This window comes from Dermochelys coriacea, chromosome 26, assembly GCF_009764565.3.
Source record: "Dermochelys coriacea isolate rDerCor1 chromosome 26, rDerCor1.pri.v4, whole genome shotgun sequence".
Classification (NCBI taxonomy): Eukaryota; Metazoa; Chordata; order Testudines; family Dermochelyidae; genus Dermochelys; species Dermochelys coriacea.
In genome coordinates this window covers 14,056,704-14,084,212 of record NC_050093.1, presented here as the reverse complement: position 1 = coordinate 14,084,212, position 27,509 = coordinate 14,056,704, and the positions used below count along the sequence as shown (strand labels likewise).

The window sequence follows — 27,509 nt, the reverse complement described above, 5'->3', positions numbered from 1 at the left end:
CACAGCCCTGCCCCCAAGACCTGCCCTCTCCCCATGATCCTCCAAGAGCTGCCCCCACCCCAGGGTCCCCCATGACCTGCTCCCACCCCAGGACCCCCCAGGACCTGCCCAGGCTGTAATCGCGTTCCCTGGGCTCATCGCTGGTCCCTTGGGCCCGTCCCTCTGGCCCGGGGGTGCAGGCTGCCCCCCCGGCTCACAGAGGCTCTCTGCCTCCCCAGTGTTATCCAAAAACAACAAGCCCATCCACACGACCATCCTGAACCCCCACGTGCACGTGATCGGGGAGGACGCCGCCTGCATCGCCTACATCCGCCTGACGCAGTACATCGACGGGCAGGGCCGCCCCCGCACCAGCCAGTCCGAGGAGACCCGCGTCTGGCACCGCCGCGACGGCAAGTGGCAGAACGTCCACTTCCACTGCTCGGGGGCGCCCGTGGCACCGCTGCAGTGAAGGTGAGGCCAGGGCCCGAGCGGCCCCCGCCCGCTGGGTGGACCACCCTCACCCCCACCCCCACCGGTGCCGCTCCAGGGACGGTGAGACCAGAACCAGAACCTCCCTGACCCAACCCGGCCTCCCCTCTCCACGGTGCTGCTCTGGAAACGGTGGGACCAGAACAGAAACACCCCCCACCCACCCCCCGCAACCTAACCCACTGTATAACATTGTCCCCTCCCCGCCGGCCACCGATAGTGCTGCTCTGGGGAAAGTGAGACCAGAACCAGCCCCTGCTGATCCAGCCCTGCTTTGGGCTGGCAGAGATCCCTCTGCGTACGGGGCTGTGTCCATGAGGAGGGACCCTCGACGGGGTGGGTCAGCAGGTCTGGTTCTGGTGGAAGCCCCCAGCAGGAGCAGCTAGTCACAGGCCCGGTCTACACTAGGATGCTCTGCTGGCCAGGAGAGTGACAAAACTCCCCTCCTGCTACGCCAGCCAAACTCTGGTGTAGACGCAGCTCTGCGGCCAGTGCGGCTGTGCCGGCAGAACTCCTGTGGCCTCCCGTGGCGTCTCCACCGGGGGCTGTCCCGGGGCGGGCTCTGCGGGGCAGGCACGGCCCACAGCATGTGTGTGTTTGTGTCTTGCAGAGCTACCGCTGGCTGTTTTGGTTTCATCCCGAAGGAGACGGTGATTTGAGCTGAGCCGCTAGCCGGGAGCAGCAGTGCCAAGCACGCGCCCGCATGCACGTGTCCCCCCTCCCCCTGCCCGTTTCCAGTGCCTGTGTTTGCAGAAAAAAACCCAACAAAACAAACAAAAAAAATCAACAACAAAAAAAAAACCAATCAACCCCGCCCCGAGCCCAAGCCCTGCCGTGACCTCTCCAGACCCAGCCGCCCCTTCTTCTCCCCCCCCCCCCCCGTGTCCGTCCAGCCAGGTGAACAGGTGTTGCGATGAAAATGTTCCAACTCCGATACAAACCTTTCTTCCAAAGCCCCGCGCCGCCCGCCCCCCGCGCTGCCCGCCCCCGCACTGAGCGGCGCTCCGCTGAGACGACTTGCATTCTCTGTCGAAGCATGGACCTTCCCCGTGGTCGTGTCCCGTGGTCGTGTTTGCGCTTGGACATCTGTGACCTGTTTTTCGAACCGTTCCTCGACAGCGGAACCGTTTTTCGAACCGTTCCTCGACAGCGCTCGGGCTTCCCCGGATCTTCCCCTTCTAGTTGTGCTTGTGGATTGTTCTGATGACGATGACGATGATATTACTATTCTTCGGACGCCTCGTTCGTTTCTTCTTTGGTGGGTTTGGTCGCTGGAGCCATGGCTTTGCTGGGCTGGATGCCCACCCCGGCCCCCCGCTAGCCAACAGCTGGCTTTCCCTATACACCGCCGACCAGGGGGTGGAGAAGGGGGTGTCGTGAAGTGGAGATATGCCAAATTCTTGCCAAGGCCCAGATCTTGTGAGTTGAACCCACTCCCCAACCCCTTCGCCTGCTGGTGGTGTGGCTGTGCCAGGATTTGCTCAGGGACGATCCCGAGGCGGTGGGGAGTGGCGGAGCTTGGAGGCCTGGCACGGGGGTGACACGCCAAGGCCTCTCTCTTGGCTGTTGCTGGACACTGAATTTCCAGAGGGACGGGGAGGGCGGGGAGGCCCTAAGTGGAGCGCTGAGTGCGGCAGGGCCAATCCTGCTCCCCCAGCGGCCGCAGGGGAGAGGAAACCGAACGGGGGTTTCTCTGGTCCTGTCTCCTGCTCGAAGGCATGGGCTCTGGGGGATGTCAGTACCGACACAGGGCTGGACTCCCTCAAGAGCGAGGGGCCGAGCTGCCCTTCCACGTGCCTGCTGCATCTGCCAGGGGCATGGGCTTCTGGCTGGGTAGGGTCGCCTCCTCCTCCTCGCCCTGTCCATGTTCAATGAGCAGGTGCCCCCCCATCCCAGCTCAGCCCCTTGCCACTGCTGCCCCCGGGATGTTCGATTGACCCCTCTCCCAGAGAGGGGTTGGCTGGACAGTCTGGGCTGAGTCACAGGTAGGGGGAAAGGGGACAGGCTGGGGCGGGGGTGTTGAACGGGCACAAGGGGCCAACGGTGGGCTCATCCCCTCGTCAGCGCCCGAGCTCTGCTCTGTGGAGCCAGCTGGGCTTACAGCCCCTCAGCGTGTTGGTGAGCCCGGCCTTGTCCCATTTGCTGCCGTGGCCTGCTGTGCCCGTGGGCCGTGTGAGTGCCAGGTGACGTACCCGCATGGGGCGCGCTCCAGAGGTCCCAGTTCATGTGGCCTTTGGGGAAGATCCTGGCACCACTGAGGTCTTGGGCAGGGGGCTCATTCCTGGAGCCCTGCAGCCTTGCTCCCAGCTGGGCCGCTGGCTGTGTGGGATGGGGCTGGGCGTGTGCCCTGGCAGGGCTCGCTCAGTGGGGTCCTTGGAGCCATGTGGCACCCGCGAGGCAAGCCCAGGTTTGGTGTGGGAGGCAGGGACGGAGCCTGTGGCTCCTGACTCCCTGGGCCGGCTTGGCACACATGGGATGGCTCAGGGATCCCCGCCTCCCATGGCATGAGCAGGGGGCAGAGAGTTTGGGCACAGAGACGGGTCACAGGCAGGTGGGCAGGGCTTCTGGAGGTGACTGGGTTTTGGGGGTGGTGCTGGGGGTAGGTGGGGGCAGTAAGGGTGGGGCAGGAGGCAGGGGGTGGTCTGATGTGGTGAGCAGGTGGGGCAGGTGTAGGTCAGGGTGAGGCAGGGGCCAGGGCAGTAGGGGTGTGACTGGTGGTGGGGCAGTGGTGGGCAGAGCAGTAGGGGAAGGACAGGGGCAGTTGAGGCGGGGTGGGGGGCACGGGGCAGGTGGGGGATGTGATGGGCAGTCAGGACCAGGGGAATTGTATAGTTTGCTCACAGGGCAGCAGGAAGTCCTAGAGGAGCAAACCGGGGACACGTCGCTCCAGCCCCATGGTGCCAGCACTCCCCGGTGGAAGTGAGGGGCACCATGGGTCCAGATGACTGGCCATGACGTGCAGAGTGCGGAGAACTGCCCTGGGAAGGGGCAAAGCCCATTTGGCATGAAAGTACCCAGGCAAGAAGCAGGTGAGAGAATCAGGCACAGGATGGGCGTGGGGGCACGTGCCCTGTGGGGATAGGGCATAGGGGGTGCAGTGTGCTCTGTGGGGATGGGGCATGGGCCTCATGGGGGTCGAGTACAGGATGGCACATGACCCATGGGGATGGGGTGCAGGGGGGTGGTCTGTGTATTGTGGCAAGCCAATCCGGGTGTTATTGTTTATATCAGGGGGCAGAGCATGGGGAATGGGACAGGCACTGTGTTAATGGGGGTCGATTGTGGGGCTGGCCGGGAGGACCCGCGCTGACCAGGAGCGGTAACGCTCGGCCTCCCTTTGTTATTGGGAGGGGGCTCCGGGGGATGAGCTACAGCTAGAGAAACTAACTGCACCACATCCCCAACTAACCCCCCCACAACTTCTCTTCCCCCCCAGCCAGTGGCCCCAACTGCCCTTTCCTCTTCGCGGGCTGGGTCCTGCGTGGTGCCAGCCGTGAGCGCGCTTTGTGCCCATGCTGGGCGATTGCGTGCAAGCAGGGCCCGTCGCGAGAGGCCGGCACAGTGGCTCTCGTGCGCCGAGCCGAGGGTATGGTTGGGGGGGTCATTCCCGTCCCGGGGCCGCATGCTCTGGGCCTGCGGCGATCTCCGTGCTGTTTGTCGTGTCTCAGTGTGAGCAGAGTTGTTAGTCTCGGTGTCGTTACCATGACCTGGCGTCTCCTTGCCTCGGGCGATCGCTCCCCACAGACAAAGACTGCCCAGCAGCCTGGGTTTAAGGAGAGCATCTCCGAGCACCAAGACTGCCCCTTGCCTGGGAGAGGCACGTCTGTCCGCTCCATGCAGCATCTTCCGCTGGTTGAACCCACGAGGCCCAGGGCCGCCGGGCGAGAACCCACCTTCTAGGCAACCTGCCCACAGGTCGATCCTGAAGGGGCCGGTTCAACCCTTCTCACCAGTGGGGAAACTGCCCCACGATGGGCCCTGTGCCTTCAACGAGCAGCACGTACCTGGCCACCGTTTGATCCACTCGCCTTTCCAGGACAGTCGCCCCGTTCGATGCCATCCCAGTGGCTGGCGGGGTGAGCAACCTGGGGCTGCACCTGGCTGACCCGCCGACCGCCACGAAGAGAATTCCCTTCCCCCAGACTTGGCCCTAGAGGAATCGCTGAGTTTCACAGCAACCCCCCCCCCCCCGGGCCACTCTGTGCATCCCTTCCCCACACTGCACGCTGCCAATGGACGTCAGCCGGGCTCTGGGGTCCTAGCCACGAAGGACAAAGGCGAGTAGAAACTCCCCAGGCTCTTGGTCGCTGGTGCTGAGCGGTCGTGACAGGCGGCAGCAGCTGCTCGGAGACTCTCCACGGGCTCCCGGCTGTGTTGTGCACCTGCCCCGGCCGGGGCCTACTGCCGGTGAGGGGCTCGGCATGTGGCACCTTCCCTTCTCCTGGGATGGGCAGACGGAGCCAGTCTTCTCTGCCAGTCGGCCGGCCTGCATGGCACAGAGCAGAGAACCTGCATGGAGCCCGTGACTCCATTGGGCTAGAGCGGAGCTGTCAGCTGGACGTCCAGGCGCGAGTGCTGGAGGCCATGGAGGCTCACCACCTTCTCCTCTCCCCAGCCGAGTCGCAGGAAGGGCCAGCCGCCTTGTGGGAGGCTGATGGAGGAAGGTGGGAGCCACGGAGCAGTGAGCCCTGCTAGCAACTGAGCCTTCACCTGCCTGGGGCAGCACTCGAATGGAGCACGAACCCCTCATGAGGACCCTGGCATTTGGGTCGTGGGCCTGCCTGGCTCTGTCTATGAGCAACAGCCCTGGGTGGAGCTGCCCCTCCAGTCCCAGCTCTGGCACCACAGGGAGGAGCAGAGATTCTCCTGGGGTCCCGGCTGCACTCACTGGACAGGCCCCCTCATCACTGGCCGAGCCCACAGCTGTGGAAGGACCTACCCTTGGGATCAGTCAGTCCACAGGGCTAACCTCACTGCTGGCCCCGGATGCAGGGCCGGCTGACGCTACGGCGGTGCAGCAGCCTGGAAAGCCATCCCCACAAGGTTGGGTTTTCAGGCTGTGGAGGATGGTGGGTGGGTGAGACTGCCACCAGCTTGGCTGACACAGCAGGGGTCTGGATGCCGGCGCTAAAGGGGGGAGCTGCCTCAGCTCCTCCATGGAACGGGCATAGAGTCGGGGACATGAACCAGCCCCCCATGGTGTTGTGCGCTGTACGTTATTAGGTGTTTTTTGGTACTGCCTAGGGACCCCTGGAATGGCCCAGGACTGCATGGTGCCAGGTGCTGTTCATTATTAGGTGTATTACGGTTATGCCTAGAAGCCCCTGGTGTGGCCCAGGACCCCATGTTGTTATGCATGCTCCATTATTAGGTGTATTACGGTAGTTGTAGGAAAGGGAGAGGAGCCCCTCTGGCATGGCCCAGGACCCCATCGTGTTATACGCGGTCCATTATTAGGTGTATTACGATATCATGGTACCAGGCACAGTCCATCATTAGGTGCATTACAGTAGTGCCTAAGAGCCCATGGCATGGCCCAAAACCCCATGGTGTTGTGTGCTGTGCATTATTAGGTGTTTTATGGAAGTCCTAGGGACCCCTGGCATGGCCTAGGACTGCATGGTGCCAGGTACTGTACATTATAAAGTGTATTACAGTAGTGACTAGGAGCCGTGGCGTGGCCAGGACCCTATAGTATTATTTATGGTCCATTATTAGGTGTATTACGGTCGTGGTAGGATAGGAAGGGGGGGAGCCGCTCTGGCATGGCCCAGGACCTTGTGTTATGTATGGGCCATTATTAGGTGTATTATGGTATCATGGTACCAGGTACTGTCCATTATTAGGTTTATTATCGTATCATGGTTCTGGACACTGTTATTAGGTGCATTACGGCAATGCCTAGGAGCCCCTGGCGTGGCCCATGGTGTTATGTATGGTCCATTATTAGGTGTATTATGGTAATTCTAGGAGGGCCTCTCCGGCATGGCCCAGAACGCCATGCTGCCCATTATTAGGAGTATTACGGTACCATGGTGCATGACACAAAACACAGAGCTTGGGCCTGGCCCAAGTTTTGCACCAAAAAAAAAAAATAAAAAAAAAATCCTCCATTTGAAACCCGGTTCCATGGACGCGAGCCCTCCGCTCGGCAGCCCGTCACTGCTGGTCTGTAGCGCCGGGCACCCACTGCCAGCCTGTGCCCATCCCCTAGGGTCAGACACAGGTGTCGGGCTCTCAGCAAGCAGCCTGCTCCCCCCGACCCCGTCCAGGTGCCACCTCTACCCCGGGCGGGGAGCACACCCCCACCCCCAGTGAAGCCTGGGCATTATACCCACTGTGGGCATGGGCTGGGGCTCCTCAGTCATGGCAGGACAGCGGGTGGAGTTGCAGGGAGGTGGGTGGCTGGCGGGGAGCTGCGGGGTGCAGTGCTGGAGCAGGGGGTGAGAGCGAGTAGGGGACCAGTGTCACGGCTCTGTAGGGCCATCCTGCCCTAGCTCGGAGAGGAGCCAGCCGTGCGCACATGGCATGGCATCGGCACCTCGGCCGCTGCTCCAGCCCCCGCAAGCCCTGTTAGGTTTGGATCAGGCCATTTGCACCGTCCTGGCCCGGGTAGGAGCAAGGAGGGCAGGCTACCCGGCTGCTGCCTGTGCCAGGGACAAACAGGCATCCGGTGTGTCCTGCATAGAAGGCTGCTGGGACCTAGCCCTGTGGCCATCTTGACTTGGTTCCTGCACCTTGGTGGTGGGGTTATAGTCCAGGGCCCTGTGCCGGGGGGAGGGGGTCACCAAGGCAGGCAGCATGGCTCAGGGGGAGGGCAGGCCTCTGCATTCTGCCCCACAGCATGGGCTGCCTGTCCCCCTTTGCTCTCCCAGCTGGTGCCAGGGCCGGCCCTGCAAAGTGCAGGGAGCAGTTCCTGTGAGTGCCGAGGGGTTTGGGGTGTGCTGGGAGCAGAGAGCTGGGCATTTTCTTGGTATGTGCAGTGAGTGAGCCAGGCTCTTGCTGGCCCCCTGGCACCAAGCTGGATCCATGGGAGAGGAAGGGCTCTCCGGGGCTACAGTGAAACAGCAGGGGCAATGGACCAACTCAGCAGCGTGCGTCCAGCCAGCACGGACACCGCGCTGAAAGAGAGCAGGGCTCTTAGAGGGAGTGGGTGGCTGCCAGCCCTACCCCATAGTTTGGGCTTTGCCCAGCATCGCCAACCCGCCTGGAGCAGTGGGGCACTGTCAGGACAAGCTGACCTCTGGTCTAGACAAGGCTCAGGAGGGGTGTCCCGGAGGGTGGTTCCCCACCCAAGGCTAGGGCTAGTGCAGGGGAACAGAACACAGGGAGGGGGACGTCCAGTCCTACACCGCGCCCCTCTCTCAAGCGCATTGGATCCCAGCGAGAAGCCAGGGACTGGGCCTCACTTTGCTCTCGCCCACCCCCTCTTTTCCCGCATATCCTTTGGGGGCGGGCAGGGGGCATAGGCTGCTCAGGCGAGGAGAGGGGGGAATTCTGAGGCCGGGGGCTTCCTCCAGCTGCTTGTGCACCAAACCCAGAGTGGGGGGCGCCCTCCACAGCCGCATGGGGAAGCAGGTGTTCCATGCGCGCCCTTGGTACCCTCTGTGCGCTGCCGGGGACTGGGGGGGATCGCTCTTCAGCATGCCCTTTTCAGAGCAAGCCTCTCACTACTCAGCTGTAGACCGAGGAGCTGTTTGTCTGTCCCCTGAATGCCGGTGGATTGTTGCTGAATTTCCCTCTTGCTTTCTCTTTGGTTCTTTTGTCTGGGCTTCTCACTTGTCTTTTCTTTCTGAGCCTTGTAAGTGTAAATGGTGAGTCCCAGTTTGGGGGGAGGGGGGGTTTGTCTTGGGAAACTGCAAATAAATTAAAAAAAAAAAAGGAAGTGAAATGACTGCGACTTCTTCTGTGAGCGAGACCCCCGTGCCCTCACCCCCCTGGACCGGGCCATGGCTGGGAAAGGGGAGCCCAGTCTCTGTGCTCTATGCCCCGGGAAACACCCCATGCTGACATTGGCTGGGGCAGATCGGCCTCCCCCCGGTCAACGCTGGTTAGTTACCATTCTGTGGCCTTGGCTGCCTGCCTGCGGGTTTGGTGCTGCAGCCCCTCACCGCAGCATCCAGCGACCCGCCAGGGCCCAGGTGGGAGCAGACCCCTGGCACCACGCTGGACTCCAGCACCGAAGAGCCCTGCTGCACGGCTGGTTCCCCGCTCAGAACGGTGAAGGCCAAGCAGTGGCTGGGCCAGAGCTTGCCCGGGATTCAGCAGGCTCCAGCTCCGAGGCTTAATGAGGCAGCAAGGGGCTCCACCTCCTGCACCCCACTGTAAGAAGCATCCTCCCACCCCCCTCCCCCCATTTCCGCTCTGCCCACCATCTTCCCAGGGCTGGCACTGGCTCAGCCCTGCCTGGGATGGGCGCTGCTGCTGAAGAAATTGCTACAGGGTCACCCCAGGAGTCCACTGCCCCCCCACAGAGCAGGGAACGGGGAGGTTAGATGGATGCTTCTGTCCTTGGGCGAGGGCTGAGGTAAACAGGCCCTGGGCTAATGCTGCCCACACTGTAGGGCCCAAGGGGACCTATGGGCTCAGAGAGCAGCAAGCCTGGTGGCACCAGAGGCAGGGGAGGGGTACTCACTCCAGCTGTACCTAGCACCCTCCCGCCTCCAACAAGTGGCCAGGGCTGTTGGATATGGCTCCACAGGCAGCCAGGGACTGGGAGACCTGGCAGGCTACAGGCCCGGGTCAGCTGGCTGGAGAACCGGAGTACGAATGAGAGCCCAAGCCAGCTGAGAACGGCGAGAAGACAACTTTATCCAGACAGGTTCAGGCCAGCCAACGTCACGTACAGAGAAGTCAGGCAACCGTTACAGTCTCCACGGCCGCTAGCCAGAGCTTTTCCATTGGAAACTGTAGGAGGGGGGCATGGAGTGTAGAGCCAACATGGCCACCAAACATCACAGCGACCAGGGCCATGGCTGGGAGCTGGGGCTTCTTCCTTCCTTCCTTCCCCCAGGGCTGGGCTCACTCCAGCCCGTTCTCAGGCCCAAGCCCACCTTCCGAGCTCACACCCCTTGAGCCCAGCCTGGGAAGGAAGGGGCAGGAGGGAGCTCAGAGAGCCAGGCAGTACAGGCCCAGTGGGGAGGAAATCACCCCCATGGAGAGGGTGGCTCTGCCATCCCTGGGGCTGGCTCCCTCCCTGGTTGCACAGAGAGCAGCAGCAGGGTGCAGCTGAGGATCTGCCAGCAGCACCCACCCCCAGAGCATTACCAAGCCATGGCTTTAGCACGTGGTTCAGTGGCTTTGAACCCCGGACTAGATGTGCAGCTCATGACACCAGGTCAGGGGACAGACCACAGGTGACTGAAGCAGAGATTTTAAGCCAGGTCTGCAGAGGCAAGTGAGCTCTCGCTGCCCCAGGGATGGCATCCACACCCTGCGAGCAGTGTCCCATGGCACGCACACTCGAGTCACCTCCCACTGCACAGCAGAACTGCCCCGAGGATCGGCACTCGCTGCCGCTCTCCCATGTGCAGACCGAGCCAGGTGCTCAACCGCCCACTAGAGGTGGCGCTGGCACATCCTCCGTGCAGGGAGCTGGTGCCTGGCATGCTGTTACTGGTAGCTGTCTCGTCTCCCTTGTGCCCCTCCCCAGGTGACTGCTCCCCTTTCAGAGCCCCACCCAAGGATGCTGGTTCGCCCCCACCCACTCCCAATACATCAGTGCTAGGCAAAGGCAAGGATAAGCAAGAGTCAGGCCCAAGGCAGGAAGAAAATCAGCTCCACGGACAGGATGGAAGGATCAAAGGGGTGGGCTCCGCTCAGCCTCCCTCTCCCTAGGGAGAGGGGACGTGAACATCATGGTCTAGTTTTTCCACCAGCCAGCAGGAAGCTCAGGGCCTGGCAGATCAGCGAGACTCGCGTTCCATGGCACGGCACACACTTGGCACAGCTCCCAGTGCACCGTGGGAGACAGCACAGCCCCGGGGGCCAGAGCCGCAGGTGAGGACGAAGTGATGGGGATGCTGGCTGACGAGAGGCCGGAGGACGGCCAGTAACCGTGACACAGCCCAGAGACCCATGGAGGGCAGAGACCCACCAACCCCTGGGCAAGGAACAGGGAGAAAGGCAAAATGCCAGCATTTTCTGCTGCTCCACACCGAACGGTGCCCCCCACCCAGGACTCTCTCTGCTCACTGCCGGTGGCAAGGCAGGTTCCAGGCCTGACTGGCAGAGACTCCAGTCTGAGCACCCCTGGGAGCAGCAAGGCTTCACTCCACAACACTGATGCCCGTTCTCAACGCTCCTCAGAGGCCCAAAGCAACTGGGCCCCTCGCTCAAGGGTTCAGTCACTGGGTGAGGAGGAGTCGGAGGCTAAGCTAGTGAGCCCTCAACGTTGGGAAGTGGTGCTGGCTGGTCTCAGCTACTGGAGTCCCTCTCTAGTGTTATGACTGTAAACAACAAGGTGCCCAGAATGCAGTCCACGTCTGATCTCTGGAGATAAGGAGTGAGAGCCCCAGGCCAATTCAGCGCTGCAATTACAAGCCAGAGGTCAAAGCAACAAGCCCTTCGGGGCCAGAAAGGGCTGGCAGAACGGTCACGCTGTCTTCAGCCTCGCTGGCCGTTCCGAGGAAGAGCTGTTTAACTAGACGGCCCTGGGGTGCCGAGAAAGCCCTGTCCCAGCCCCACCGCCCGCAGTGGTGCGGCCTGGAACCGGGGATCCCCACCCACAGGCCCGTCTCTTTTCGTCCCATGTACTTTAGAGGTCTGAATGTGAGAGAAGGCCAGGCGGTCGGGAGCAGCGGTCTCAGCTGGCTGGGTCACATGATCTCGCAGCACGAGTTCTGCTTTCGGGCCTGAAAAGGAAAGAAGAACTGAGAGGCTTCTCATTGGAGCCCATGTACTGGGCTCACAGCCGGCTCCTCCCAGGCCAGCTCACACGGCGAGCACCCTGCAGTTCGCATGCCGGAAAGTCAGCAAGATACAGGGACACCTAGCCCTGCCCATTGCTACAGGGCCGGTGAGTCGGAGCAGCCGTGGGACAGGCGGGGTTTGGATCTGGGAGGGGGTGACCTATGTGGAGCTTGTGACCCATCCAAGGTGTTTGATGCTCACTAGCAGAAGTGAGCACAGCTGCAAGGCCATGGCTTTACAAGGGGCCATTGGCATTAGCTAGTTCAGTGCCCTCCACTCTAAGTTCCACCCCCTCCCACATTATCCTCTTCTGTTGGGGAAACCCCCTGCCGCAGCACTTCTGTAATGCCCGGCCCTCCTGCCTCGCGCTAGGCATTGGGACATTGCTGCCCTGTCAGCAGCTCAGACACTTCCAAACCCCAGTGGGGCAGCCTGTGCCATGTCTCCAACTCTGGGCTTGCTGGAGCGAGGCAGAGGGAAGGGTCTTCCTGAGAACCCTCCACCTCTCCCCCTCCCATCAACACCCACCTCGAGGGTCACCCAGAGACTCATTAAGGGAGTTTGCAAACAAACCGAGCACCTTAGCTTCATCTAGAAGTCACTGTGCTCTTCAGAGCGGGGACCAGCTTTGCCCAGCACCTGGCACAATGGGGGCCAGCTCCAGGAGGAGGTCTCTGAGGCACTGGCGCATGCAAACAATAAAATGGCTGGAAGCCAAGGTAGCTCACAGCACAAGGGGCACTGCACTCTGAGTGGAAATCCCTGCAGCAAGAGCAAAGCTGCAGCCTTCTCGCCAAAGAGAAGCATGCTCCTGGCAGCAGGGACCAGAGAACAGCCCCAAGAAGGTGACCATCTCTAGTCTTGGTTCATATTTCTCCTCCACACTTAAGCATCCACTCTAAGCTAGATTCAGCCTTAGTCAGCCAGCCCCCGCACCCGGGGCCCCAGCCTGCCCTGTATCAGACACCGGGGTAATATCGAGTGCCTACTTAACAGGATTTATATCTGGAGCTTTGCCCATGGTAAACTGCTCAGTCATGCCAAGTGCTGGCCTGGCCCAGCACACAGCTGGCCCTCTGCCCTCGCTACCCCTCCTAGCCACCTCACGCTTGTTGGGCGGCCGAGCCAAGCCACTTACAGTTTTGTAGAAGTGTTTGGAATGCAGCCCAAGCACCTCCGACTTGGCCACCAAGTCATCCAGCTTCTCCCCGCGCTCCAGCAGAGACTCCATAGTGTTGTGCTACAAAGGGCGAGAAGTGACACCAGAGCTGAGACCCCCGTGCCTCACCCAGCGGCTGTGATGGCACCAGGGCCAAATACTTTCAGTTTCTCTCCAGCTGGGCTATTGGCTCTCCATGCCCAGAGCCCTCAGGGGAGCTCTCACCAGACTGCGCGCCAGGGGCAAGTGAGAGGCAGGCGCTGTCCAATCACCGCGTGCTTAGCCTCCAGGACAGCACATCGCATGTGTGAATGGTGATGCCACCTCGCCCGCCCTGGGAGGTCACAAGGAAATCCACAGTAAAGAACACGAAGAGGCCTCGCATGGGCTTGAGACTTCTTGGGTCCTTCAAGCCCCTGCTTCCCAGTCTCCCCGTTAGAGGGGAGGATAGCCATTGCCTTTGCTCTTTTCCCTGGTGCCCTGGCAGCCTGATACCTGGGACTCAAATGGAGAACAGTCTGGTGCTACGTGACCCAGCCTGCCCTATGAAGTCTATGGACTGTTATCAAGCTAACTTCAGACTCCAACACATCTGCTTGTTTCCAAGTAATCAAGCTGGGAACCCACACAACTCATGACAGTCAAGCTGTCCCCGGAACTCAGGCCAACCGACTTCATGAATGGAGATGGGGGGTGTCCACAGCAGAGTCCTCAGACAGGGTCTAATACCAGACTGACAGCACCAATTCCCAGGAGACTGAGTCACACACGGAAGCTAAGGGTTCACAGCAGCAGCTCCCCCGGGAAGCCCTCCTCGCTCCCCTTTCCCGTGTACGCAGCCCTTACCAGAATGATTTTGGTCTCGTCCAGCTCCGCCTGCACTTTCATCATCGCATCTGCCTCCCGGGGATTCTTGGAGAGCAAGAACACAGCACATTACGTAGGACACGCTATTCCAAGGACAGCGTCTGCAGGCCCATGAGCCCAGACATAGCCAAGCAGGAAGCTGGACTCCCCCACTCAAAGCACTCTACGCCCTGCGGGTGCACAGGGAGACTGTCTTTTACCCTGCCCAGATACAAGCTCCTGTGGAGGCTGCAAATGGAGCTGATGTTTCTCAGTGGGATTGCTGGGAGTTCCCAGCTAAAGGCCTCCTCAGACTCCCAGGAAGGCCTAGAGGCCAGGAGCAGACTGCAGAGCTGGTCTGAGCATTCACCTTAGGCACTCAGCCAGTCCATGACTGCAGTGGCTGGGTAACTCACTACTGCTGGCGTACTGACCCTCTGTACCCCGAGGGGCAGGGCAGAGCTATGGGCCCTATTTACAAATGGGCAACCGAAGCCCAGCACAACTAAGCGATTTGCTGGAAGGCTGGAGAAACAGGGGCCTGAATCCAGCACTCCCAAATTCTAGGCCAGCAGCCTACCCACTAAGATCACCCTTTTCCTACTGCTTCTCTGCCTTCTCACATCCAGACAGTCAGTAAATGCATGTCATACCTGATATTTACTAAGGTAACTGTCCAAGCCTGCATAGTTAATCGTAGATGGAGAGCCTGAGGGCCAGTCTGTCCTACTGACCTGCGTGGAGAACTCATCCAGCACCTGCAATGCAAAGCAAACCCAGTGGTGAGCACCCAGCTGTCTTCTCCATTCAGACACCCACAACAGGGCTTGAGATCTCAGAATCGTCAAGGAAGAGTCATTCCTTGGCATCCTGCTCTCTACCAAGAGACGGAAGAGGGTGGGGACCCAACTCCTGTCTTGCAACCTACAGAGGAATGCAAGCTGGGAGTATATTAAGTGTCCCACGAGGAGACGGTCACTAGAATTCAGATAACATACCAAGGACTTCCCTTCTCCCAAGAGCCCCGTGGTCTTCACGGACATGCAGGACACCCTGGCGTTCAGATGCGTGACTAACAGCAGTGACCATAGATGAGAACACAGACAGAGGCCATGCAAGTTGTGATACAAGTTGGACAGAGCTATAACATCCAGGCACCAGTTCTGACCACTTGAAAGCCTGGGCCAGACTGCAGAATGTTTCCGTGAGAACAAATACTCACTAAGTATCAGGCAAAGAGCATCAGACCCTTCTTTCTTGGGGTCTAATCAGGACTGAACCCAGGATGGCCAAGGTAAAATGCATTAACCCACTGCATCACCCAGCCCATAAAAAAGTCTTAGGCCTGAACAGATCCTACCCCACTCACTCCTACCATCACCATGTAGCTAATTTGTGACAGTAATGTCAGCAGACAAGAAAAGATTTGTAGAGTCTCAAATGCTCAACAGCAAGTCGCTTTTCTGCCAAAAGGGAAGCAAATTCAGGACTCTGAATATACAGTTGAAGTCTCCTCCTGCCGTGCATTGTCCTAGCTGCACAGCTCATCTCCTGAAACAAAGAGAACCCTAAATTGAGTTTACCTTCTCCAGCAAGGTGAAACACACGCGTGGTGGATACTCGTTGTCCGCGATCACCACTCCAGCCAGTCGGTCACTCCGCACGTACACATGGCAGAGGTATTCTGAACCAAAGACCAAGGGCAAAGATTTCACAGAGAAGTGCACAGCATGGGGTCATCAAGCAGCATTCAGAGCAACCCACGTGTAAAAAAATCAGCCAACTGTCATGGACTAGCACTCCGCTGTCCAAACTAAGATCCAGGGTTCACATTTTGGCAATGTTTAGCTCAGAGGCAACATGTGGGTTTCACTAGGAAGGAAGCAGAAGGGGATGCAATGCGTTTCTCCCCAGGGAAGACCAGAGGCAGCACACAAGAGTGCTGAGTGAGTTAGATAATTTCTGTTCCCCCATGGCATGCATGGTGTGTGATAAATGTAACCAAGGCAGAGCGTGTACAATCTAAGTTAAACAAAGGTGGGGAAAGAAGGTAACATACAACTAGGCCATTCAGGTTGTTTGGGTTACACATTCTATTGGTTCGGGGGGGGTTAATATTTCATGACTCACTATTACATACTATTAGTGTAGGTAAGGGGACATGAGAAGACAGATTTTAGAACACTTGGAGCAAGGCGATGTGGCATATAGGGAGGTGTACAGAATGAGGCTAGAAGTCAAGAGTTCGGGCAGACAGGTGATGGCAGAGAAGAGTACAAATGGTGGGACAGGAAGACAAGGGCTGTATCAGGTGGAGCATCACAGTCCACAACCTGGAGCACAGGGACATGGAGTTTGAACTCTACGCAGGAGAAGCCAGCAGAGGGCTGGGGATGAAAGTAACGGCAGGAAGATCTGAGCGGCTCTGTGGGCTGGAGAGGGGAGTTCAGGCAGTGCACATGTGAGCTCGGTTCAGCGGCAGGGCTTGTGTGGAGTTAGGGTAAGGTGAGGAATGAAGCGCAAAAGCAGCATCTGGTAGTCAGGCAGGTTCCTGCGCTTACTTGATTTTCCAGCTGGGACAGTAGAAGCGCCAGTCAGCATGTGACTTGGCCGGAGTCCAGCATGGATTGAAATCCAGACTCCCTCCCACCTCGCAATCTTTTGTGCACCTCCTGGCCCGATGGAATCAAAACTGCCAATCAGAGACCAATACGGTTACTCAGGAACCCTGAGTTTATTCTACAAGTGGAGGAAGTTCCCAGATACTCTACAGCAGTGGTTCTTAAACTCTCCCCCCCCCCACAGACCCACTTGAAAATTGGTGAGGGTCTCGAAGGACCGCTTAATGATCTTTCCAAATGTTGTTTGTACCGTTAGCTAACTATTGTAAAGCGCTTTGGATAAAAGCGCTGTATAAAAAACCTTAATAATAATTAGCTTTTTTTGTTCTACAAATAAAAGCACAACTCATATTTTAATATCAGTAGGCTTACCTTTCTAATGCGATGGATGTGCCCTCTCTCCCCTGCCATGGCCAAGGCTGGGAAGGAGGGCCATCTCTCCCCGGCAGCTGCAGCCATGGAGCTGGGGAAAGTCGCCTCTTTCTCTGACTGCCACAGCCCTGCATGTCCCAAATTCCCCTACCCCCTCTTCTCACCCCACTGCTCCATCCCACCTGCCTCCTATCCCACACAAGGCCACCAACTCACCTTACATGTGTGACTTCTCCAGGGTCCAGGCACCTAATTAGTGGAGCCACGCCTGTGCGGCTCCACTAATTAGGTGGGTGGCCCTTCAATCTCTTGTGTGTGGCCGCCCAAGCATGCACCTTAGGGGGAACTATCCACGGACCACAGTTTGAGAACCTCTGCTCTACAGCACACACCCAAAGGATAGGCATGATTAACCCTTTGGTGCCAGATTTCTCATGCACATGCCACAATGCCATTAGGGGATGCCAGAGCCAGGAATGTTCAGTACTACAGCAGTAGTAGACGTGGCTGTCACTGCGGAAACTCCTACAAGTCATGCCACACCTCAGGGTGGATGTTAAGAGCTGTGTCTCATCCAGCCAGGACTCCAGACGTCCATTTTTCATTGGGCATTAGATGCTTTGCATTTTAAACAAGCAATTTAGGCCGGATGTTCGACTAATCCTGCATGACTTGCGTAGCCAGAGAAACAGCTCCTGCCGATCTGGAAGGGGGACAGTAGCCAGCAACAGAATCTCTGGAGAAGCAGATGCCTTGGGAAAAGAATTAAACTCTCCAAGGCACACAGCTGCTCTGTATCTTGCAAGATACAGAAAATCTGCATTCTGTATGTTACCCACCGTAACCCTGCGTGATCAAGGCCCTTGCGTCCTCTCTTACCTTGCTCCTTCACTGATGCTCGGCTGCACACCACCGAGCGCTCTACAATCAGCTGGCTCGTGAAGGTCATGAATTCCTGAACACTGCAAATACAAAGCATTTCATTACTTAACATTCTCTTACACTAGCATATCCCCACCCCCAAACAGACCGATCGCCGCAATGACACCAAGAACAAAGTGAGTTTGCCAGAAGTTGCTGTATTAACTCACTGCAGAGCAGGTGCTCATGGGAAAATTGTGGTGACCAATAAAAAGGGTTCCTTTAAATCTTGCATTCAAGATAGTGCCTTGGCCACTTTGAGAACCGGGCCAACTAGCAGGAGCCAACTACAGATCCAGACTGCCAGCGTCAGCTCTGCTGATTAACACAAATTAACTCACAGGTCTGTGTTACTACCCAGCCCTACCATATGCACTTCAGTATGTGTACTGCGTGGCACCAAAGGATGGGGGCTCTGCCTGCAGCATTTCCCATAGACAGGGCTACACAGAAAGCAATGCACCTTCACAGCCTAGCATTAAAAGGTGGGCATGAAGCCTCGGTTCTCATCCTAGCCTACTCTCTTAGGAATAAGAAAAGGAGTACTTGTGGCACCTTAGAGACTAACAAATTTATTAGAGCATAAGCTTTCGTGTAGTGTCGTGAAGTGAGCTGTAGCTCACGAAAGCTTATGCTCTAATAAATTTGTTAGTCTCTAAGGTGCCACAAGTACTCCTTTTCTTTTTGCGAATACAGACTAACACGGCTGCTACTCTGAAACCTCTCTTAGGAATGCCACTGAGCAGCATGTAGGACACAAGTCTCCATGAAGAGGGGCTTTTTCAAACAGTGCTAAGGCATTCTGCTTTCTTATATACTGTACGCAAGTTTCTTTTTCCATCAAGCCCCAGTATCTTACAATGGTTCTCTATTAACTCCTATGCTTGTGCAGTGGTTTAGATATTGGGAACAGGGATGGTATTCACTTACTTTTTGATTACTTTAGAGTAGGCGAACTACAGGTGCAGTGGCAGGGAGAGGCCCACTTGGTCAATCAGTCCAGCAGGAAGGACTCTAAAATATCCTGTCCACAACTGACTTTAGCCCAGAAATCTCATTAGACCATTCCCATCTCACAGCCTTATCAGAGTTTTCTAATCTCCAAGTTGAATTTGTCCTTCATTGACTTAGGAACTAAGTAAACTGACACCGTCATACTTAAGATCTGCCCCTGTGCGTATTTAAAGAGACCTCCTGATTTTACTGACTAAAAATTGCTCATCTTTACTCCTGAGAGCCCCAAAGTGCCAAGACATTCAGGGAGAGTGAATTGAATTTAATCCCTTTTTGTGCATCATTGGAATTTACCAAGGCCTAATCACTTGACCTTCCTTGGCTTTCCAGAAGTGTCAGGTGCTGTAAAAGTGTCACAGAGTCTGTTTGGCCTGCAGAATCTTTATTACTGGGGATGATGCATGAGAAAGACACCAACTTAATGCAGACCCCAGAGCAACTCTGCAGGGGTGGAGTGCAGGAGAGACATTTTAGTGGTAATTGAAAACCTGAAGCAGAAGTCTTCATTACTAACATGGAAGAGCCCCAAAAGCTATTTCTCCTGGTTTTAACCCCATAAAAGGAGGGAAGGAAAAGATTGACTTGCCTTTAAGGAGAGGGGAAAGGGGAAAGAAGGTGAAAGTTCACCACCATTTCAGTTTAAAAACATTCAAGTGCCTTTAATCTTCCTCTTAGTCTCAAATTCTTTTTCTCAAAGCTGTCTTCAAATTGTATTTCCTCTTGTTCTGGCTTTAAAAGCAAATGCACTGCATCCCAGAGCAGTCTCACTAATGTAGTGTGAAGTGGCACTAAAATAGACGCGTCATACATTCACCCTGGTTGATGCATTTTTGGGGCCTGCACAGTATACTCAGACGCTGCAAAAATCTAGGCTTTCATTTCAGAAGTACATTATTTCTAGACTTCTCAGTTATAAGGATAGCTTGAAAACATGAACCAAGAATAAACCAATAGCCATGTCTTGAAACATGCAAACTGAAACAATTGCAGAGAGATGTAAACCCACCCCTCCATTTAGAACCCTGGAAGCAGCTGTGAAACTGCCAAGACTTCTGTCAGTTTCACACTGCTCTTGGGGAAGACTAGGAGCACAGGCAGGCACTGGAGTTAATCACAAGGAAGCACCATGCGTCAGTTAGCAGAAACGTACACTCCAACCAATTGTCAGGAGGCTCTGGAGGGCTGAGAATAGAGAAATTCTTCTCCCTTTCAGCTATGGGTTTGCATGGGGGGGGGGGGGGAAGAGGCAGGATGTGGACATTCACATTTATCAGACACCTACTAGTCAGACATATGAAAGATGGTACTTCTAAGCAGAGTCCACCAGGCCAAAATCCCAGCTACCTCCCTCTTCCTAGGGGCTTCAGGTGCAAGGATCAGCAGGTTCTAGTCAGAGCACAGTCCCGAATCCCATTAGGGAGGCTTGAGTCTAGCTAAGAATCTGGTAACTTCAAACCCCACAACTGGTTTTAGTGGGACTACTCCCCAGGAGTAAAACAAAGATTAGAACAGACTAATCAACCAAACGTAGCAAGTATGGCCTTTATGCAATGCTCTCTTCCCACCAGAAGCCCAGAGTCCCATACTTTATTTTCAGGTACGCTACCTGGCCTTTTTGAATAAAAAAGTCAAGTCAAAAACGGCTTCTGGAAAGGATAATTTATATCCCCCTATAGCTCCTTTACTGCTGTCTTATTCAGCCATCTTCCCACATCCCACAATACCTCTCCTCCCCTCTTTCAAGTTCCAATACCCAAAAAGTTTATAACAAGCCATTCTCGGCACATACTTGTTCAGACCACAAGTTTTGTTTAAATCCAAGCTGTTGCAATGCATTCCACATTTAGAGAGCTTCTACACTCCCACCTCTACGGTATACAACTTAGATGAAATATATGGATTAATGTAATAATATACTGCTATAAAGTGACAATATTAATGTGTAGTAAGCCGGTTTGTTTTACCCATTTTCAGTTATTGAAAGTGAAAGTTTTAAGAAGTCAATACACTTGTTACTATTTATACTATTTACTTTTCGCATTACTCCCAGTCTGGACAATGGGGAATAAAAAGTCAGTGTCACTTTCAGATTCTCAGTACTGCAACGTAAGGCTTCCAAAACCTGCAGGGGAAGTTTTGTTCAAGAAAGTGTTCCATTGGAGCTTGAAATGAAAGATTGCAGAATCATTCCTATTGGTCTCAGGTTTTGTAATACAGGCTGCCAGATGATGTATGAATTTGAAATTCCAGGTATGTGTGGTTTAAGGAATAAATCCAAGGTCTGATTATAATACAACAAAAAACAAACCTAATTCCTGGTGACAATTCTGAAAAATACTCAAATTACAATTCGGATAAAAAGGTGCAGGTGGGGCATTAAATTAGGTACTCTGTGAGGTACCTGATCACAGTCTCTGTCCCTCACCTGCCCCCTCCATGTTTAATTATGACATTTCAGTAAGTCTCGTGAAAGACATCACTGGACAAGATTGCCATGAATTAAAAAAAGCATTTGAACATTCACTTTAAAATCTTACTACCTTTTCAGGACCAGGAGACACTAAAAACTTAAGACAAAATTCAAATTTTAGGCCAAATTTGTTAATCCTTAATACTGCTTACAAGCATTTTCACACTGAATTCAAAGGGGCTACTTGTGCACATTAAGTTAAGCAGGTGTGTGTTTGCAGGATTTGGATACTAGCTAGGAAAAAAAAAATCAGTACAAGATTATGCATGTGCAAAGCAGTCAAATTAATAAGGCAGGGAAATTACTTTCCCCCACAATTGAGATTTTTTAAAATGAGTAAGAGAAAACTGCCCATAGTTTACGCCATCTTTGCATCTGAGTGCGCCTGAGTTAGGGGGAGATACGACAGGACTTCCTGGGATTCTACTAGTGTTGATCAATTTACATTGAGGTGATTTTCAAAAAATACAAAGAAACTGATTTTCTTTAAAAAAAATCCTAAATTCCCATTAGCAGCCTGTTGTAGAATGCAGCAACGATTCTGGACAGACAAATTGTAGGATCTGTGACTTCTTCCTGCACCTGTGATTTTCTTTTGTCTCTGACATTAAGGCAGTTCTTCCGGGAGGATTTTATTAACTTTATTTCAATTAGCAAATTGCAGTTTCCCCTCATGCATCAGCCTTCGTACATGGAAGATCTCTGGTCATGCCAAACAGGGAAAATATGTAACGTCAGAGGGGTACAGCTTCCTTAGGCACAGGTAAATCGCAGCAGAAGCACAGAAGTGCGTTTTTTAAAAGATAAGCATTAAACAAATCCCCCTAACATAATCCACCATCAAGTAAAAGCCCCAGCAGGCCTAAGTATCAAATAATGGCCAAGCTTCGAACCTCAGCTATTTTTGTTGTAACCTTGGCAAAGGAAGTAAACATTTATAAAATAAACTCTAACAATGGTATTTCTCCTCCAAACTCACTCTGCCCTCCCGCACATTAGAACCACAGAAGAGAGAGTTTGCTTATGCTTTAAAAGTCACCTTTGCGCACACACCAAGCATGGAAAAATTCAGTGCAGAAGGCAAATGTTTCTTAAAATTATGAGCATCTGAAACCAAGAGGTTAGAAGGGAAGTTGTTTTGCAGTCAAGCACTTGGGAATACAACTACTTCTTTCAAAAGCTTTAGGGGTATTACCCCATCTTAATGGTTGGGGGCTGTACTTCTAGCACAGGTTAACTGATGTAAGGGTAACATGGGTAAACTCTTCTGCAAGCACAGATTACACCCTAATGCTGAGAGCATTGTGAATCACCAGGATGACAAGGAGCTGGGATTAGCATTTAGCTTTGAGCACTCTGGCCTGAACCATCAGCAGTAGTCTCTGCACAACTAAACACCTTAAGCAAAGGGGACGTGCCAAGCCTACATAGTATGTTATCACAAGTGGGATGATACTAGCAATCGCGAAATACAAATACACTGATCGCTTCAGCTGTCACAGAAGCCCAGTTGTATTGGTAAAGTGAAACCCACAAGTTATGTCCCATTTGGTTTTCAAGTCTCTTCATGAGCTGAGACGCTTGTGAGACTGAACAGATCTGTTGACACATTACCTAGGATATGGATTACAATTCACATCAATATATGCTGTTTTATTTTGTATACCCCACTGCATCAGCCTTGTAAAACCTGCAAAAACATACCAGCTCAGGCACAGATATATTCACAGGCCTTTTGCTGTGATAATAAAAAACAGCTTATTCATCCGTTTAAAAGGTCACTCGTATTGGATGTTCATTCTGCCCATCTTAGGTACTTCTATGGGCCCCATTACTGTAGTATAAAGAAAAGGAGTACTTGTGGCACCTTAGAGACTAACAAATTTATTTGGTGAAGTGAGCTGTAGCTCACAAAACCTTATGCTCAAATAAATTTGTTAGTCTCTAAGGTTTCGTGAGCTACAGCCCACTTCACCAAATAAATTTGTTAGTCTCTAAGGTGCCACAAGTACTCCTTTTCTTTTTGCGAATACAGACTAACACGGCTACTACTCTGAAACCTGTCATTACTGTAGCGTATGACCACCACACAATCTCTCATGCAGTTACCCTCACCATACCCCAGAGGGACAGATTAGCATCCCTGTTTTACAGACTGTTCCACCGGGAATAAATACTTAACAAGCCACTGGGTGTGAAAGAGAGAACGACTCTGCAGCCTGACGCTTAGAGCACCCACTTGGGAGGCAGGGCAAGTAGAACGCAGACCCCTTTCTCCAACCAGTGTATCACTATTTATCCACAGAGGAATAGCTCCAAATGGAAGAACTGAGAGAGCCCCACAGCACAAATACCCCATAGCTCAGGGGTTAGAACACCCCCCCCCCAAGAGACGAGACACCTCTGGTCAGATCCCTTCTCCCCACCAAGCAGAGGGGAAACCGAACTGAGGTTTCCCAGATCCCAGGCAAGTGCTCTAACCACTGGGCTAAATGTTATAAAAGGGGGTGGCATGAAGACCACCTCCTCCTCTTTGGCCAGATTTTGAATGGGACCTAATCCAGCAGGCAGCCTCTGAGCTTTCTTACTGGTTTGGCTCCTGTACTCATGAGAGGGGTTTGTCCCCAGTCTGTGAAACCAAAAATGAGATTGAGGCACCCACCTACCTTCCTTTGTGGATCGACCTAATTGACTTGCTGGGGTTCACACAGGGAGTCCGTGGCAGAGCAGGGGCTTGAACCCCAGCCTCCCAAGCCTGCGCACCAACCCCCGATCGCCCTTACGGGGCCATTGGTTCCAGCCAGGGAGGTGGCCGCTCAGCACGGGGGAGAGAGATCCCCAGCCAGCGCCTCAGGGACCGACCCACCTGGTTTTCTGGAAGAAGCTGAACGAGGACAAGTCGAAGGCAGCTTTCAGCAAGTGCACTTTGGGGTCGCCTTTGTAAAGGACACTTAGGCTGTAAAGCTTCATCCTGGTGCCTCCCCAGCGGCCGCCTGAGCGAGGAGGACAGAGTCAGGGCCGGTGAAGAGACCCAGGAAACAAGGCCCGACCGCCCCCCGCGGGGACCCCCCCCCCCCCAGCCCTATCGCCCCCGACACCCGCAGCAGACCAGGGCCTGGCTGCGGCCCCCCCCCGGCGCGCGGGGCTCGGAGACTCCAGCTCCCGCCCGGCCCCCCGGAAGCAGGACGGACCCGGCTCGGCTCCGCCCCGCCCTCAGGAGCTCGCTCGCTCGCTCGGACCCGGGAGTCGGTACCGGGCGGGTCCCGCCTCCCTCCTGCGGCTCCTGCGACGGCCCCGGCAGTGGGCGGAGGAAGGAACCGCCGCCGCCCCGCGCTGACCCGGAAGCACAATGGAGCGGCCGGAAGTGTCGGCGGGGAGTCAGTGCCACGGGGCGTTCTCGCACTGCGCATGCCCTCGGCCGCTGGGGGAACCAGCCAATGAGCATCCGCCTGACGGACAGCTTCGCCCTCCCGCCCCCCCCGGCCCATGCTGGACAGCCAATCAGCATCGCCCTGGCATACGGCTCTCCCACAGAGGGCGGGGCTGGGGGAATCTCATGAACCCCCCCTCCCTCGGGGGCGGGGCTAGGGTAGTTCTGCGGCGGGGCAGGTCCGGTCCGGTCCGGTCCCAAGGGGGCGGGGCAGGTCCCAAGGGAGTGGGGCAGGGGTAGCTCCCAAGGGGGGGACAGGAGCAGGGGTAGCTCCCAAGGGGGGGGTAGGAGCAGGGCCGGGGGGCAGGAGCAGGGGCAGCTCCCAAGGGGGGGGTAGGAGCAGGGCCGGGGGCAGGAGCAGGGGCAGCTCCCAAGGGGGGGGGCAGGAGCAGGGGTAGCTCCCAAGGGGGCGGGGCAGGTCCCAAGGGGGCAGGGCAGGGGTAGCTCCCAAGGGGGGGGTAGGAGCAGGGCCGGGGGGCAGGAGCAGGGGCAGCTCCCAAGGGGGGGGTAGGAGCAGGGCCGGGGGCAGGAGCAGGGGCAGCTCCCAAGGGGGGGCAGGAGCAGGGGTAGCTCCCAAGGGGGCGGGGCAGGTCCCAAGGGGGCGGGGCAGGGGTAGCTCCCAAGGGGGGGACAGGAGCAGGGGTAGCTCCCAAGGGGGGGGTAGGAGCAGGGCCGGGGGGCAGGAGCAGGGGCAGCTCCCAAGGGGGGGGCAGGAGCAGGGGTAGCTCCCAAGGGGGCGGGGCAGGTCCCAAGGGGGCAGGGCAGGGGTAGCTCCCAAGGGGGGGGTAGGAGCACGGCCGGGGGGCAGGAGCAGGGGCAGCTCCCAAGGGGGGGGTAGGAGCAGGGCCGGGGGGCAGGAGCAGGGGCAGCTCCCAAGGGGGGGCAGGAGCAGGGGTAGCTCCCAAGGGGGCGGGGCAGGTCCCAAGGGGGCGGGGCAGGGGTAGCTCCCAAAGGGGGGGTAGGAGCAGGGCCGGGGGGGCAGGAGCAGGAGCAGGGGCAGCTCCCAAGGGGGCAGAACAGTTGCCCTGGGGAGTGGGGCAGATTCTGGAGGGGGGGCAGGTGCTGGGGAGCTGACTCAGCCCACCCGAAACCCCCCCCCATGCTCTGGCTGCAGATTGAGGCCTGGTTCACACCCAAGTTTTGTACCCATGCAGTGCCCTGGGGAGTGGGAGATCAGGGTGTCCGAGTGCCCGAGCCTGTGTGATGGAGTCAGGGGCACACTCCTTGTGGAGTCAGCTACTGCACACTGGGATGAGCACCGCTAACCTGGGGGTAGCCCTGCTCTTCCCAGGTGAGCACCAATATGCCAGGGTGGGGCCCACTACATCAGAATTGGCCCCGACTACACCAGAGTGAGCAACAGTGTACCGGGGTCAGCACCAATACATTGGGATGGGCCCTGCTGTACTGTGGTCAGCACCAATATACCGGGATCCCATGGGCAGCAAGTGTAAGGGGAAAAACAATTCAAGAGAGTTGGTAGTTTTTCAAAGAGACATTATTAAGGGCTAAGTTCCCTGTAAGCTGCATAGCCATGCAGCACCCTATTTAGTGCCTGGCAGGCACTCAGGGAACCCGCCCGGGGACTGCCATGGCCGGGGGAGGGGCGCCTCTCCCTGGCCCCAACCTAGCCCAGCCCCCAGCCCCAACTATGCTGCGGCCCAGACCTGCCGCGGCCGGGGCGCCCCTACCCTGGCCCGAACCTGGCCAGTGCGGCCTGAACCCAGCCACGGCCAGGGAGACGCCTCCTAGACCCAACCGTGGCGGACCAGACCCGGGCAGGGTAGCCCAGCCTGAACCCAGGCGGCCTGGTCGGGACCTGTCGCAGGGCGCCCCTTCCCAAATTAGGATTGCCAACTTTCCAATTGCACAGAACTGAATGCCCTAGCCCCACCCCTTCCCTGAGGCCCCACCCTCCTGCCCCACTCCTTCCCCGAGGCCCCGCCTCCCCATAGAGCTGCAGTTCTCAAACTTTAGCAACCTGAGGACCCCCAAGCCCCCTGCTCAGCCCCAGGCCCTGCCCCCACTCCACCCCATCCCCCAAGGTCTCACCCTGCCCCATCTCTTCCCACCCATGCTTCACCTCTTCCCCGCCTCTTTCCATCCCTTCCCCCAAGCGTGTCCCACCCCTGCTCCTCCACCTCCTTCCCAGCGCCTCCTGCATGCTGCTAAACAGCTGTTCCACCATGTGCAGGAGGCAGTGGGAGGGAGGGGAAGGAGTTCGGGGAGGAGTTTATCAGCAGCACTGGTGGACCCCCTGGAGTACCCTCGTGGACCCCCAGTGGTCCAGGTCCCCAGTTTGAGTAATGCTGGCATAGAGAGTACACTTATCAAGTTGGGAGGGGTTGCAAGTGCTTTAGAGGATAGGATTAAAATTCAAAATGATCTGGACAAACTGGAGAAATGATCTGAAGTAAATAGGATGAAATTCAATAAGGACAAGTGCAAACTACTCCACTTAGGAAGGAACAATCAGTTGCACACATACAAAATAAGAAATGACTGCCTAGGAAGGAATACTGCGGAAAGGGATCTGGGGGTTATGGATCACAAGCTAAATATGAGTCAACTGTGTAACACTGTTGCAAAAAAAGCAAACATCATTTCGGGATGTATTAGCAGGAGTGTTGTAAGCAAGGCACAAGAAGTAATTCTTCCTCTCTACTCTGTCCTAATTAGGCGTCAGTTGGAGCACTGTGTCCAGTTCTGGGTGCCACATTCCAGGAAAGATGGGGACAAATTGGAGAAAGTCCAGAGAAGAGCAACAAAAATGATGAAAGGTCTAGAAAACATGACCTCTGAGGGAAGACTGAAAAAAATGGGTTTGTTTAGTCTGGAGAAGAGAAGACTGAGAGGCGACATAACAGTTTTCAGGTACATAAAAGGTTGTTACAAGGAGAAGGGAGAAAAATTGTTCTCCTTAGCCTCTGAGGACAGGACAAGAGGCAATGGGCTGAAATTGCAGCAAGGGCGGTTTAGCTTGGACTTTAGGAAAAACTTCCTAACTGTCAGGGTAGTTAATCCCTGGAATAAATTGCCCAGAGAGGTTGTGGAATCTCCATCATTGGGGATTTTTAAGAGCAGGTTAGACAAACACCTGTCATGGATGGTCTGGAGAATACTTAGTTCTGCCACGAGTTCTGGGGACTGGACTAGACGATCTCTTGAGGTCCCTTCCAGTCCTAGGATTTTATGGGCCCCACTATACTAGGGTCAGCACCAATATATCAGAATGGGCCCTGCTATACCAGGGTCAGTATTAATATACCAGGGTGAACCCCACTAGACGGGGGT

The 27,509-nt window shown here is 55.8% G+C and overlaps 3 protein-coding genes across 14 annotated transcripts in view; 2 read left to right on the top strand and 1 right to left on the bottom strand.

Annotated features, from left to right (window-relative positions):
* Positions 1–6,551, top strand: part of CAMK2B (calcium/calmodulin dependent protein kinase II beta) — a 144,433-nt gene extending 137,882 nt beyond the window's left edge. For 8 of the 9 annotated variants that reach the window (XM_038384710.1, XM_038384715.2, XM_038384713.2 and 5 more), the window contains 2 exons: positions 219–453; positions 1,082–1,701. In XM_038384710.1, coding sequence (XP_038240638.1) covers positions 219–451 — 233 coding nt within the window. In that variant the 3' untranslated portion in view covers positions 452–453; positions 1,082–1,701. Of the gene's footprint in view, positions 1–218; positions 454–1,081 lie in introns of all 9 variants that reach the window. The other variant, XM_038384708.2, reaches the window with a different exon arrangement.
* A 2,711-nt stretch (positions 6,552–9,262) lies between these two features.
* Positions 9,263–24,222, bottom strand: YKT6 (YKT6 v-SNARE homolog). Of its 4 annotated transcripts, none has more exons than XM_038384989.2 (8): positions 24,039–24,222; positions 23,652–23,778; positions 17,260–17,342; positions 14,971–15,071; positions 14,041–14,145; positions 13,388–13,453; positions 12,521–12,622; positions 9,263–11,324 (listed from the first exon to the last, which is right to left on the bottom strand). In XM_038384989.2, exons 1-8 carry the CDS (start codon positions 24,193–24,195, stop codon positions 11,289–11,291), a joined length of 777 nt encoding a protein of 258 aa, XP_038240917.2. In that variant the 5' UTR covers positions 24,196–24,222; the 3' UTR covers positions 9,263–11,288. The 4 variants fall into 4 exon arrangements, with proteins under 4 accessions (XP_038240917.2, XP_038240916.1, XP_043358896.1 ...); XM_038384988.2 differs by having other exon boundaries at positions 23,977–24,134; XM_043502961.1 differs by having other exon boundaries at positions 24,025–24,133.
* Positions 24,223–27,027: 2,805 nt separating this feature from the next.
* Positions 27,028–27,509, top strand: part of GCK (glucokinase) — a 41,270-nt gene continuing 40,788 nt past the window's right edge. Inside the window, exon 1 of the mRNA XM_038384751.2 lies at positions 27,028–27,089. The gene's annotated coding sequence lies outside the window, so the exon portion shown is untranslated. The remainder of the gene's footprint in view (positions 27,090–27,509) is intronic.